Source organism: Microtus ochrogaster, chromosome 2 (genome assembly GCF_000317375.1).
Source record: "Microtus ochrogaster isolate Prairie Vole_2 chromosome 2, MicOch1.0, whole genome shotgun sequence".
NCBI classification, from domain to species: Eukaryota; Metazoa; Chordata; class Mammalia; order Rodentia; family Cricetidae; genus Microtus; species Microtus ochrogaster.
Genome location: NC_022010.1, coordinates 92,638,691 through 92,653,728, shown reverse-complemented (window position 1 = coordinate 92,653,728; position 15,038 = coordinate 92,638,691). Strand labels below are relative to the sequence as shown.

Genomic DNA, 15,038 nt, shown 5'->3' with positions numbered 1-15,038 from the left:
TCAAGTCCCCCTCCCTCCTTAAGCAGAGGTTTTTCTGAGAAACACTCAGCCCCATTTATTTAAATATTGTCTTTGGCTGCGTTTATGCTATAAAAGCAGAGACTAGGGGTTGGATATTGTCTGGAAAGACCAAGACATGTATTGTCTGGCCTTTTCAGAAACTGTTCTTAGCGTCTGATATTGTCCATTTAAACAATTCTCTAAGTCCTTTATTTTCCAGATACTACTTACTAATATAAAGTTGATTTAGTACTGTGTGTGTGTGTGTGTGTGTGTGTGTGTGTGTGTGCGCGCACACGTGCGCATGTAGGTCCATATTCATGTTCACACACATGTAGATATCGATAGAAGCTATGAAGCAACTCAAGTGTTATTCCTCAGGTCCCTAACATCTTTCTTTTTGCTGCCTTTTGGTGGGAGGCAGGATCTTTCGCTGGCCTTGAACTCATCAAACAGAGTAGACTAAATGGCCAATACATCCCAGAGACCAACCTATCTGTCTCCCCAAGGTTGGGATTGTGAATAGTACCTACCACTTTGCCTGCCTTTTTAAAAATATGAGTATTGAACTCAGGTCATGTTTACATAGCAAACCATTTATAGACTGAGCAATCTCCGCAGCCCCAACTGTAGTGTTTATGGGAAACATTTATCATTTTATAGCCTTGGGCCAGTTGAGTAACCTGCTTTTTACCTGTCTGATGTAAATAGTGAAGCTACCTTGCACGTTCACTCTGAGAATGACCTTACGTGATCTAGGCTAAGTGCCTAACATAGTACCTTAGGAGGACTCCCTCTGTGTTGTCCACGTACGGTTGCTCAGATTTGAGTCCTACCTAGCCCTACAGCCTGTGAACTGCAAACCCGACATGAAGCAAGTAGTCTTTAATTCTCAGTGTGTCTCTCCGTAAAGTCGGGGTTAATAACACCTGTCTAATGTTTAGCTACTTGTAAGACGTGTGTGAGGAAATCCCTGAGAAGCACTGAGCACAGTTCCTGGTAGACAGTAGGTCTGGTCACTGTGGTTGCAGTCCTGATTCCAACCCCCTAATCTATTCGGAACATTAGACAGCTAATGTTTACTGCCAGTTAGAAGTGTTAAAGGTAAACCAACAGATTGACGTTTTGATTATGGCGTGATACATCTATGAGCTGTTGGTTCAACAGAGCTGGTGTTTATAGACTGCATTCTGTTACCATTATAATACGCATAACTCGGTTTCTTGCTTAAAATAGTTTCTTTGTGTGAATATATTCCACATATCAAAACATTTGCAATTAAATTTTATATCTCGCAGAAAACTGAACAAGATGGCACTGAATGTTACCACATTTCAAGATAAGAATTTTTATTCCTTTCAGCTATTTTATGCCTCATGGAAGGAAAGGAAATTCTTTAGTAAGGGGACAGAGAGACACACAGATACAGGTGACTTTTTAAACACTTGTGTTTGTGAAACCAAACCTGCCACCTGAGCACTGGCTAATTTACATTAGCTTACTGACCTCATGAACAGTTTCTGATCTTCTAATAGCATTCACTAAGGAGCACCATTGATTGACTAGAATACATCCCCCAATACTGATGAGGCACCTCTACAGCAACACATATTCAGAGGGACATCTCACAGCAATCCTGGGTGCAACATTGCTCACTAGGGGCACAGGGATATGAGCAACGGTAGCTCGGGTCCTTCCATGCAGACCTGCAGTGTTTAAGAGTGAATCTGTTCACCCTGTGTGGAAAAGGACATCGGCAGCCTGGAGGAAAGAAAATGCCTGGGAGTTTTCACCCAAGGCCCAGTGAAGACATGGTTATAAAGAGAGAGGAATTGACCAGCTGATAGACGTTGTATCTAACAAGCATGTTTGTTAGCTTGTCTCTCCCATCTCCACTGTTACCTCTCTGTAAAAGCATGGCATGAGGAAGCCTGGAACTCACTAGTGGAATTCTTACTTTGCTCATGTTCATGTTCACAGCAAGCCAAGTTTACTGTTTCCCCAGAGTCTGTAAAAACCTAATATGACAGACAACACTCTGAGGTGTGCTTGGGAATAGGAAAAAGGACAGCAGTGCCTCCTTTGGGCGCAAGGCACGGGCTTTTACATCTCTGCTTCAACTAAGGCAAAGAGAACGCACTCACATATGGAGGCCAAAGTGGAGCATCCCTTTAATGTCGGGAGAACTAGCATCAGCACTGACCATATACGTGACAGGTGGCAGCATGTTATATTGTGCCCTGTTACATAGCAGTCATTGATTCTGACACACTCCATACATGCTTTGCTATGTGATGCATATAAGTGTTCCATGTAGCTTAACTGTCCTAATCTGGAAAGCTCACTGCAGCTTTATAAGATTGTGGAGTGGAGGCTTACAGAGACAGAGAAATAGTATACACATATGTACTGGTTTGTTTTTAATAAGAACTTTATTGTCATCTAATTTTCTATCCTCAAAGTTCATAATTCAGTGGTTTAGTAAATTCACAAAGATGAAAATGTTGTACATTCAGGATCAAAAACACTGATGACAGTTTATGCTAGAGAGGATGTGGGGTAAGGGAAACACTCCTCCATTGCTGGTGGGAGTGCAAACTTGTACAGATGCTTTGGACATCAGTATGGGGATTTCTTAGAAAATTAGGCAGCAATCTACCCCAATACCACTTTGGGGTATATACCCAAAGGATGCTCAATCGTTCCACAGGACATGTGCTCAACTGTGTTCGTAGCAGCATTATTTGTCATACCCAGAACCTGGAAATAACTTAAATGTCCCTCAGCCAAAGAATAGATAAGGAAAATGTGGTACATTTGCACAATGGAGTACTACTCAATGATAAAAGGTAATGACATCTTGAAATCTGTAGGCAAATGGATGGAGCTAGAAAACATCATATTGAGGCAACCCAGACCCAGAAAGACAAATATAATGTGTACTCACTCATAAGTGGCTTTTAGACATAGAGCAAAGAAAAACGAGCCTAAAAATCACAACCCCGGAGAACCTAGACAACAAATAGGTCCTAAGAGAGACATACATGGATCTAATCTTCATAGGAAGCAGAAAATGGCAAAATGTCCTGAGATTGGGAGCATGGGGGTCACAGGAGAGGGGAGGGAGAAAAATATATAGCTCAATAAAAACAATTTTTAAAAAAATGTTGTGCCTTATTATATAAACACAACTATAAATCTACTTAACATCTGGTAATTTTTTAAAAATCAGCTTCTTAAGATACAGTGCAACAAATTTGAAAGCAGTTAACAAAACTATGTATATATTTTTCCTTTTCAGTTCATTAATAAGTGCAAGAGTATATTGGCTCAGGTAACAAAGCTATGTTTTTTAATGGAAATATTTAGTTCCCTTAATAACAACTGTCCAGAACTCCAAAAATACAGGGTAGATTGCAGACTAAATGCCTGCTTCCGATGGCCTTGAACCGCCTTGCCCTTCTGAAGGTTCTTCTGTGCCTGTTAGGCACCAGCATAGCTTGTCTGTCCTGTTGTGATTCTCTTAGGAGATGAGATGAGGGAGAATTCCAGAAGGGATGAAGTTGAGTCAGTCTCTGTTTCACATGTTCACAGGTTCCCTGGCTTTCCAGACAGCAACCTGCATGTTAGAAAAATTCAGACTTGTGATGTAAAATGAGTAAGGAAATGGGTCTCGGGCAGAGGAGACATGACAGGTAGAATGTGATAATCTTGTAATGGTAAAACTGTAACCTCATAAGAACTGGTTGGTTTTCTTCTACTTGTGTCTTGTTGAATAACTTTTGAGATGGAATGGGAAAAAGGAACGTTTTGAGTTCCTTTAAAATATTTTGTTTACTTTTATGTACATGTATGTTACCTGCGTGCGTGTCTACACACCACATGGGTAGAGGACAGAAGAGGATGGATGGAACTGCAGTGTAGACAGTTGTGAGCAGCCATGCCGGTGCTGGGAACCAAACCTGGGTCCTCCTTCTTTCTGCAAGAGCAGCAAGTGCCTTTCACTGCTGAGCCATCTCTCCAGCCCCTTACTTTGAGGTCTTGATGTTTCATGATGTCAAGCCAAGGGAGGTCTCACTGGCCATTTTTCATGCTTCCTTTCTTTCTGGAAATTTCCTAACCTTTGCTACCCAGGATGTCAAAGACATTGGTGGCTGCTTCACAATAATAGTCTTGATGGGCTAAACGACTCATCTGCCACACAAAACTCGCTGTTTGGTTCAGGGGACTCTTTGCTCTGGAGGACGGTTCTATGCATCATAGGATGTGTAGCAGCACCTCTGTCTTCTTCCGTGTGATGCTTAGGACTCTCCCCCCTCACCAACACTGTGCACATGCACAAGAACATAAGAGTGTGCATGTGTGCATGCATGTACACACACACACACACACACACACACAGTAATTAGTTGATTTCTAAAAGTTTAATTACATGATTACTAAAATGAGCCGTTCTCCGTCTCATCCGGATGTCATCTCTTAGTTCGGTGTTTTTCGCATGTTAGGTTGCCAGTGAACATATTTTATAGCATGAAAATAAGCAAGAGACATCATAAATATGACTAAGTCACTATTTAATAGTAAGATAAAATAAATATTAGATAATATGTATAATTCAGTCCAGTAACATAATGAGGGACAGAAAACTATAAGAAGCATTAACTTAAAATATGGCATACACTCTGTGAGCATGGTGTGTGTGTGTGTGTGTGTGTGTGCGTGCGTGCGTGCGCGCGCGCGCTTGGGGAGGGGAGGTTGTGGGTATGGGTGTGTGCTGAAACAGAGCCTCATTGTTTGGCCTTAAACTTGATCTCTCTGTGTCTCAGTTCCATGTGCTAGAATTACTGGCCTGTCCCATGCCTGCTATCGATACATGCTACCCCGTACACTGTGAAGTGTGGAGGGAACTCTTCGTGGTTTCAGTGTTTCCTCTTCCAAAGAATCCATTGCCCTTAATATACTGTGGTAAAAAGCCAGCCTTGCTTATCGTCTAGACTTTAACTGGGAATGATCCTGTTCTCAGCCTGCGGGTTCTCTTCTGTTGGAGCCCTTGGCAAGAAGCCAGCTACTGTGGAGAGGTGGCCATGCCCTGTCTTCCTCAGTGTCCTATTTCCAGACCCCAACTCACTGGAAACATTCTTTTGTTCTCAAGGGCATTGGTGCTATCTAGAATTTCTTTCCAGAAAAGTGTTGGGGGGGGGGGGGTATGTTCTACATTTAGTTTAGTTATTATTTGATTTTTATTGGTTTCCATCATTATTTTCAAAATAAAAATAAAAACTTTCATGAGTTATGGGAAGATGGTCCCTAGAATTCACATTTTGGAGAAGCAACATTTTCATAGATTTAAATATAAGAGAATTGTTTTCTCAATATTTGCTTTAAGGCAGAAGTGTTGACTTTATTTTGATGTTGCTTAAAAACAACTGATTGCTTAGAGTGGGATATGTTGATAATTAGTTAAAATAGTTTGTCCGTATTTCTATATTTTCTTAATTCTAAAAATCTAATGTATGTTTTATCTTTCATTTTCACATATGTGAATTTCTTTTAATAAACCAACCTTTTTTAAAATTTGTACCAAATCTTCCACTCTGATGCTTTTAGGATGTGACAGTACTTTGTATCATTAATATAGCACATGCAGATACATTTAAATAAATTAGCTGGGCATGGTGGCTCATTCCTGTAATCTTGGTATTTGGGAGGCTGAGACAGGAGGATCATGGGGTTTCATGCCGACCTAAGCTATATGGTGAGACCCTGCCTCTCAGAACACAGGCAAGAAAACTACACCCTACCTCCCACATTCACCTCATGGTCGCATGGTGCTTATCAAACCTTGCTGTTCACCTGAGTCGCCTCTGGCTGTCCTGGAACCTACCCATCTGGAGAGGGGCATGGCTGGTCATGGATCTTGCACTGAAGAAGCCCTGGCACCATTTTCTGCCTGCTGTGCTTTGAGGATTTTGGTACGGAGGCCATAAATAAGAGACTGGCAGGGAAAGATTTCCTTGTCTACTGACTTTCCATTTGTGCTCTGTATTTTGTTTTGTTTTGTTTTTATTATTTTTTCTCTGTGTGGCACAGTCAATCCTTACTAGACTGTGAAAGGTGATTATTACAGGATTGGGGAATTTGGAGAATCATAACCAGTGCAGCTTGACATACCAGTGATGGGATATTTTTACAAAGGAAATAACCAAATGATATGATTTAGTTTTTTACAGATAAACAATTTTTTAGCAAGTCCCTCATTCAAATTCTCCACAACTCAAAGCATACCTCATTCATACCTTGTTCTAACTTTGAGTTTGTTGATACCGTGCTGCATGTCAAGCAGGAAACGGAAACCAAGGTTGCGGAAACACCATAGTGATGTGCGTTGCTCTCAGTGCTCCCTCACAGAGCCAGCACAGGAGCGCTGGCTGTCTAGAGGTCATTTTCCATGCCCATCTCCTTCAGATGCTGCTTTATAAGAAACCTTCCCGCACAGGAAGGTGTGGAGTCGGGTCAGGTATAATTACAATGACAGAAAGCTGAGCATTTAAGTACAAAGCAGAACCAATTGAGGATACCTGCTACATTGGTTCTCAACCTGTGGGTCGGGACTTCTCTGGGGATCCAGTGACCCTTTCACAGGGGTTACCTAATGCCCTCAGAAAACACAGAGATTTAAATTACTGATAATTTAATTCATAACAGTAGCAAAATTACAGTTACAAAGAGCAACGAATACAGCTTTAATGGTTGGGTGTCACCACAGCATGAGGAACTGTGTTGAAGGGTAGCCACATTAGGAAGGTTGAGAGCCACTGTCCTAGAGATTTCTGTCATAGATCAGCACCCACCTGCTCCTGAGTCTGTGGCTTCAATAAGGTCCGCAGCTGCTGGTGTGCTTTATTGATATTTCCCCCTGTATTTGGAGCATGAGACTTGGCATAAAGCTTCAGCTCTAGCTTACTGTCCTAATTTGCATGATTATATTTAGTACAATATGATTACTAGATAATAAATATTTGATCATTTATTTCCTAATAGAGTAATCATCTTGTTTTTATGACTACTTGTTAAAACAGCACATGATGAATGAAATTTCTCTTAGAAGTATGTGATTTTAGTGTTGGAAAAGAATGTTGTTGTGTTTTGTTTTGTTTTTGTTTCTCTATTCTTCTTGTTGCTTGTAGCTTAGCACTTGCTGTTTAGACTAGACTACCCTTCAGTTTATCAATAGCTTCCTGCATCTGTCTTCCAGAAACTGTGATTGACAGATGTGCACCACCATACTGGATCATGGCTGTTTTAAATGTCACTAAAGCTAGCCTTTTCCATTATTGATGGATTGAATGTAGATAGCAAAATGAAATTTATTTGTAATATTGAAGGTCAACACACTTAGTGCTGCTGATTTAAATGTCTTTGCCTTTATTTTCATTGTATTTCCCTGTGAAGTGAGACAGGTAATTAGAGAAGTAGAAACATGAACGACAGTGCTAAGCATGGTGACACAGATCTATAATCTCAGCCCTCAACAGGAAGAAGACAGGTCCACAACAGGCATACCAGGGCTTCCTAGGGAGAGCCTGCCTCTTAACAGGAATTTGTCGAGATTGCTGGGGGAGACAAAGCGAAAGATAGAAAACCCATCCTGAAAATATTTATTCTAACTGAAAATGATGTTAAAGACCTAGAAGCAGAGAACACTGATGACCGCTCTTCCCAACTCCCACATGTGGGCATGCCATCCAGAAGCTGCGGTCACTTACTTGATAAGCATCTCCTCCAGCTAATTTTCCTTTTATTATGTAGAGTCCCAGTCTGATTTGGGGATGCTAGAGCCAAATGATGGGGTTGTGTCATGAAGATGCCAGCTAGTTTTTGTCCTCTGCCAAAATTCCATACAGAAACCATTTCAGACAGACTTGGGGGCTGTGGGCTTTCAGAGCACCGAATGGGGCCTCTCACATGATGTGACGCTGATTGGATGCTTCTGGAATCAGGTGCATCCTTGTGAAACTGTAGGAAAATCAGCATCACTTTAGAGGCTTCTTTAGATGCTTGTATTTCCCCCCCCCCACACACACACACCCGCAATAGAGTCATTTCTGAGGTTCTCTAGAGGCTTGCCTGCTCTTTAGAGGGCTTTGTCCTTAGTTGATTACAGTGTGATGATTGACACAGGAGGTCTGGATGTGGGCGGGGCGTCTTCTGGGTTACAATGTCCAGATGCATAGTATCTCCAACAACCAACTGAGCAGGACATAGAGTAATAGTAACTGAAGGTAGGTACAGTAAGGATTTAAAAGCTAGTCTCCATGAGGTAGGAGTGGACTCAAGGGCATACTCGCCTCCAGGTCTCTGGGAGTTTTTTTTAATAGAAACAGAAAACAGAGTTTCCCTTTGGCTGCTATAGATGATTTGTTTTGTTTTCTGCTTGTTTGAAGAACGTTGTGTAATCTTGGAGTGTTCCAGGGTAATACAAGGATGGTCTTTTTTGGTAGCTGGGACCCAGAGATTATCTTCTTAGGACTCACTGGCTTCCTCATGCTGACCATTTCTAACCTAGAGGCTATGGGTTTTACACTTCTTTATCTTTTAGAACGGTATTTTCTCTTTGGGCAAGTTAGTAAAACCAAGTGTAAACAAGATATATGTATATGAATGGTCAGCTAGCAAGGCTGGGGAGCAACCCCCCAAAAGAAATGGAGCTATTGTTCTACTTCTAGCAAAAGCAGATAATATGAAATGTCTATAGAGTTCTAGCTTCTAATCGTGATCAGCTTTTAAAATGCACCAGAATGAATTACTGTATTTTAAGTCAATGGGGATTGTGGAACTGATTTGGGGACAGTGGCAAGACAGGTAAGGTGTGTTTTAATGTAACAATGTGCGGTATATGTTGATATGTTTGAATATGTTTGCTGTGTTACTGTTTAGAACATTACTGGCTAAGGATAATATAAAAATACACAAAGAAAAATTTTCTTAGAATTACCATGATTGACTGACTGTCATTCACTGTCGCAAATGTTACTTAATGTTTTCAGGTTTAATCAGTGGGCAGACTGGAAACATTAAAAATAGTTGTAATTAATTATACATGAGTCTAGATGAGTATTTACTGAGGAAACCAGTCAGAAGCTGGTGAGAATGTAAGCTTTGCCATCACAGCCCAAACAATCCTTGGACCTCAAAGTTGACTCGAAGTGATTTTTTTCAACAATTTTTTTTTTTATGTGCAGATACCTTTTATCTTTAAATCTAAGAAAAAGACCCTTTCACTTCTAGCCAAAACAATCCTCTAGCTGCTATTACATCCTACACATTAAGCCATCCGAGAATGTCTTGTTTTGTGTGAGAGGTGACTCTGAAGAGTCTGGGTAGGTGATTAACTTCCTCAGTGAAGACTTAGTAGGTGCTGCCAACGACCAGCCCAGGTTACCACTGGGCAGGTCAGTGCTTCACATGAGTAAGTATGTACGTGAACAGCCAGAAGGTGCCGTTTTATGCTAAATGTGGTTCCCCACATCTCCTCTGATTAGAGGTGTGCTCTGAACAAGCCGAGACCGGGCCATGCCGTGCAATGATCTCCCGCTGGTACTTTGATGTCACTGAAGGGAAGTGCGCCCCATTCTTTTACGGCGGATGTGGCGGCAACAGGAACAACTTTGACACGGAAGAGTACTGCATGGCGGTGTGTGGCAGCGTCTGTAAGTGGACCCTTCCTCCAGCCTGGCCACCTCTCGTCTTTCTCGCCGCTGGCTCTGCTCTTTGTACCAGATTGATTTTCCCCCTTTTTCTTGGGAATGGGCCTGTCGCTACCACTAACCACATTCCTGTCAACTTCTCTAATGACCGGAAGTCTCCACGTATGTTCAGTCACGAGCGCGCATCTCTCCATCTATTTCTAATAAAGCATGGCCTTGGATGTATTCTTTTATAGTTGTGGCAGATTATTCTTGCAACCCATGGGGACGTCCGACCGCTTCTCTTTCCAAAAGGGCTTTTGTCTTCCTCAGTCCTTCCTGCAAATTCATACTGTCTGTCTGTCTATCTACCTATGTGTTCATGTTTCTGCATGTGCACATGTGCGAATTGTCTCTCACTGGAAGCTGGCTTATGAAGCTTCGACAGCCTTAACAAGATTGCCATTGTGAATTCCTTTGTTATTTCATGACATGTTTTGTTTTGTTTTTTTATTTTGTTAAAGAAATTTGACTGAATTGAACTCATATTTGACTGAATTGAACTTATGCAGTCTCAGGTGCTGTCTTAGTTAGGGTTTTATTGCTGTGAAGAAATACTTATAAAGGAAAACATTTAATTGGGACTGGCTTACAGTTCAAAGGTTCAGTCCATCGTCATCATAGCAGGAAGCATGATGGCATGTAGGCAGACATGGTGCTGGAGAGTAGCTAAGAGTTCTACATTCGGAGACAGCATGAAGAGAGAGACACTGAGGCTGACTTGAGCATCTGAAACCTCAAAGCCCACCCCCTCGTGACACACTTCCTCCAACAAAGCCACACCTCCTAATAGTGCCAATCCCTATGGGTCTGTGGGGAACATTTTCATTCAAACTGACACAGACTCCCATGTTGTTCCCAGAACACATATATTTGTCAACTTTTTTTTTTTTTAATCTCTCCCCGCCACCTTAGAAATAGGTAGAAAAGGGCTAAGGGTATGGATCAGTTAGTAAAAGTGCATGTCGTGCAAGTATGGAGGACCTGAATTCAAGTCCCCAGAATGCACTTAACCCAAATGCATAACCTGTGCCTCCATAATGTTAGTATTCCTAAAGAGAGATGGGAGGCAGAAACAGGAGAATCACCTGAATCCTAGGACCTGCTAGCCTGGGCTACACAGTTGAAATGGACTGTCTGAAACTAGGTGGAAAGTGTTTGCTGGCCCTGAGTGTGCCCTCCAGCTGCCACATGGGATCCAGGGCATGCAGGCCCACACACAAATGCACATGTGCATACAAAAGGACAATGCTAGCTGCTTTCAATGGCATGAGGCTGAGGGAAGCAAGCTGCAGGTCTCTCTGAAGCATCTACCTTTCTTTACTGTGGGGAACAGGTATAAGGAGTCATGATGATGTCAGTGCAAGATAAAATACTTCCCCAGAGGGCTGGTCCTTAAGAAGTCATGTGTCAGACACATGGCATATCTGCTTTTGTTAATAGACTTTTAGGTAAAGTCCTCATTGATATTCTTGGCCACAAGTTAGAAATATTAATTATTAATCAGAAATATTAGTTTTTCAATGATCTTAGTAATTGTGCCTTTCTCTTTTGAGAGATTCTTGCATTCTATTCCTAAATTTATAGGGAGGTGATCCCTGCCAAGGAATACCTGGGATTCCAACCAGATCATAAAATCAAGCAAAACAACCAAAGGTGTCCTCCACTAAGATCTTAAACCATGAAGTAGCTGATCAGGTTGGGACCTGGAGAGTTCTTGTTGGTCTCCTAGTAGATGAGGCCATTTCAGTCCTCTGTGGAAACAAGTGTAGTGTCTCTGATTGGATGAGCGCAGATACCTTTAGCTCAAGATGCCCACCCTCATTTTCACCTAGAGGTTAACTGGGCTACATAATGTGGAATACAATGAGGGATTCTGTGGCCTGGAGCCTTTGGAATAAAGGGCCTTTGTTGCTATGGTCTAAATTAGATGCTAGGTAAGGATTTCCTGGCAAATTTCTCAAGTTTTTCCCCTTTCCCTAGGGTTGCTTTATTTTCTGGAATACCATAACTTAGCAATGAGGAAGTTTGATTTACATTATTAGCAGAGATGAATTCACCTCAAGATTTGTACACATTTTCTTACCCACCCTAATGGAAACTTCCCTTTATGCCCTTTCCATTTGATCACTCTGAGCAGGGAGAAAAACATTACATATCTTCACCAGGGTTGGTGGGGGATCCATACACTTTACTCAACAATGTGTAAAACCTCAATGCTGCCAATAGGGTTTTTATCACAGGGGGACACTAGTTCTGACTTAATTATTACAGAACTGGACTACAAAGTATCAAGAAAGCAAAGACAGAGCTGGGAATGCACTTACCTAGCAGGTACCGGATTATGTTCAATTCTCAGAACCATTGGAGGAAAAGAGGAGAGGATGGGAGGGCTGGAGAGATGCTTCAGTCTGTAGAAACCTTGCGATGCAAGCGAGAGAACCTGAGTTCAGGTCTCTATCACCTGTTGAGCATGGTGGCACAAGTCTGTACATTCTCAGGATGCAGAGGCAGGAAGGTCTCTAGGTTTGCTGGGCAGCCAGTCTAGCTAGCCAGTGACCTGCTTGTTCATTGAAAACCTTTGTCTCAAACAATGGTAAACAATGATCGAGGAAGATACCTCTGGTCTCCACACCTGTGCGTGCGTACCCTAGCACTCATGTATGCGTACACACAGACGTTACAAACACATACACTACACACATGAATAAAAAGTCATAAAGGAGGAAAGAGAACAAAGGGGTTGAAGGCCAGTCATGTGGGCAGATAGTCATGCGTGGAGAATGAAGCTTCATCACATAGCCTAGCCAGGTTTCTTTTAAACAGGTGAAGTTGGGAGAGCTCCTGTGAGGAAGGTGTTGAAGGGCATTGAAGATTCCTGGTGGCAAGGAGGGAGAAGAGAGCCAAAAGTCCTCCAGAAGATTTTCTGATGTCCTAACAGTGGCAGAACGTGCCACGGTTGCAGTACTAACCTTTACTGGGGACAAATCGCATCCGTGTGTGTTCTTTGGTTCCCTGCTTAGGTCTTATTTTTGGTTGAATGATTTTTCCCCATTTCTTAAATTTAGTTCTTGATGCATCGTATGAGTGTGTTACTGCCTCATTCCCGTGTTTCTGTTTTTGTTTTTAGTTATGTTCTCTTGTTTTCTCCTTAGCAACCCAAAGTTTACTCAAGACTACCCGTGAACAGCTTCCCCAAGATCCTGTTAAACGTATGTTGCTGTTGACTTGGGGGAGGGACAAGGGAAGGAGTGTGTTGCATGGCTGGGTGTGACCTTCACTCTCACCACCTCTTTGCATGGACTTTGTGATTCTCGACCAGGTGCCCTTTAATGGACACTATCTCTTCCCATTGCCTTGCTCGTCGTTTCACCAGTTTTACCAGGCAGCTTCAGATGTCGGGACAAGAATATTGACTTAAACTACTTATATTTCTGATCAAATTCTTTTCTGATTTGTGTAGTTCCATGAAATATCACCCACATAGTGTTTCTTGATTTGACAGAACTTTTATTTCCTGAAAGCTGCCAACATGCCGTAATTTAATGACATCAGATGTATTAATAGAGGTACTGTCTCCCTAAAAATATAGTATCGTGTATCAAAGACAAGTTTGTGTGCACCGCAGTTTTGTGTGTGAAATGACAACAATTAGAACGCACGAGGTCAGTCACCTAGATTTCAGGGTTACCCTTCTTCTCTTCCAGAAGGCACATTGCCTGGGATGAGGTGCTCCACTTGAGGCTTTGTGGATAGGAAAGAGAAAGGGGGGTTCCTATAAAATAGCATTGCATTAACCAAAGGCTCCTCATCTTCACAGTATTTGTTTTTCTGGCTGCCAAATCAGTCTAATTTCATTTTAAAATGTGGTATCAAACACATCAATGTTCATTTTTAAAATTCAGGCTATAAAATAGATTCACCCTCTCTGGGGATGAACTATATTGTCGATACTTACTGAAGCCTGAAGAGGAGACCCAATTTCAGTTATATATTTTATAATTAAAACTCATACTACATGACCATTTTTCAGTATGGCCTCCTTAAGAAAGTCCAGCCAATTCAAATGATGGGGTAGCACTGGAAGGATGTGTTTTGATTGACACAGTAAACCTGTGTCCCGCTATTGTGAACTTTTTTCCTCTAAAACGTTAATTTGTGTGTCTGTTACATTGTTCCCAGCACTTTCAAAGATCACAGATCTTTTTCTGGTACACTTGTGCACATTTGCCTCGTCCCTTTTTGTGCATATGGACAAAAATGAGGCCCAAAGCACTTGATGAGTGGTCTGGAGGCTTCAGACACAGGAGGACCGTGTTTGAAACCTAAATGACTCCCTGGCTGTGCTCCACACCAAATGGCTCAGCATTTGGTTCTCATGTTTTTCTAGGATAGACAGTTTCTGATGTTCAGAAGGCACGTTTTAAAAAATATAGGAAACAAAGACAAGCTGAAAACTAGTAACACCCTCCCCAGCCATGCCAGGCATGTGAGTAGCAGGCATTTCTATTCCTCATCATTTTTAAAAATGGCGGTGAGGGATTCTCATCAATTTCATTTCCTTTCAGTATGTAAAAGATTGTCAGTTTTAATTTTTCTTAATTGATAAACCTTATCTGAGAATTTATTTTCATGAAATATACATAACATTTTCCTGACAGATCTTAGAAGTCTCACTTTCTTCTTCAACTTACAGTGTGGTTCAGACCCTGACATCCTTCCTTCCTGGGAGGATGAAGTGATTTTGTCAGCTGTATTTCTTGTCTCCCTACAGAGACTATTCAATCACAGCGAGTGAAGGGTTTTGCAGTGCTAGTACCAACATATGGGAGAAAGCATATAATTTCTAGTTATTTATAGCCATGTGGCTATGCTACCTTATTTCTAGCAAAGCCACACATTTGAATTGAAGAGTCATGGTCACCTGGAGGTCAAATGCAGATGGCAGACTCAATTTAGAAGAGAGATGAACAGAGCAGGAACAGCGCGGTTTACACTTTGCTCCATCCCCCGTTTAGAGTTAATTGAACGGCATCACTTTGCTCTGAGGTGGTTGGTTTTTACAGATGCTCCGTCTGAATTGTGCCTGGTAGAAAAATAAATGCTAAGTGGGCTAGAAAAAAAGCTCTCCCATTGAATGTTTTAAGACTACGTGTATAGAGAACTGTTCACTGGGGCCCCATCATGAATCATTTCCTGACAAGACTTATTACTTGAATCAGGCAATTGCTAGACTTTGAGTTTTTGCCATAAAAAAACAACTTTGAGCTGGGCGGTGGTGGCGCACGCCTT

At 41.7% G+C, this 15,038-nt stretch overlaps 1 protein-coding gene across 6 annotated transcripts in view; it reads left to right on the top strand.

Annotated features, from left to right (window-relative positions):
* App (amyloid beta precursor protein) overlaps window positions 1–15,038 on the top strand; it is a 221,324-nt gene that overhangs the window by 125,659 nt on the left and 80,627 nt on the right. For 2 of the 6 annotated variants that reach the window (XM_005345292.3, XM_005345291.3), the window contains exons 7-8: window positions 9,543–9,710; window positions 12,902–12,958. The exons of 2 other annotated variants lie outside the window; for them this stretch is intronic. In XM_005345292.3, coding sequence (XP_005345349.1) covers window positions 9,543–9,710; window positions 12,902–12,958 — 225 coding nt within the window. The remainder of the gene's footprint in view (window positions 1–9,542; window positions 9,711–12,901; window positions 12,959–15,038) is intronic. 2 more of the 6 variants (XM_005345294.3, XM_005345293.3) reach the window with 1 other exon arrangement.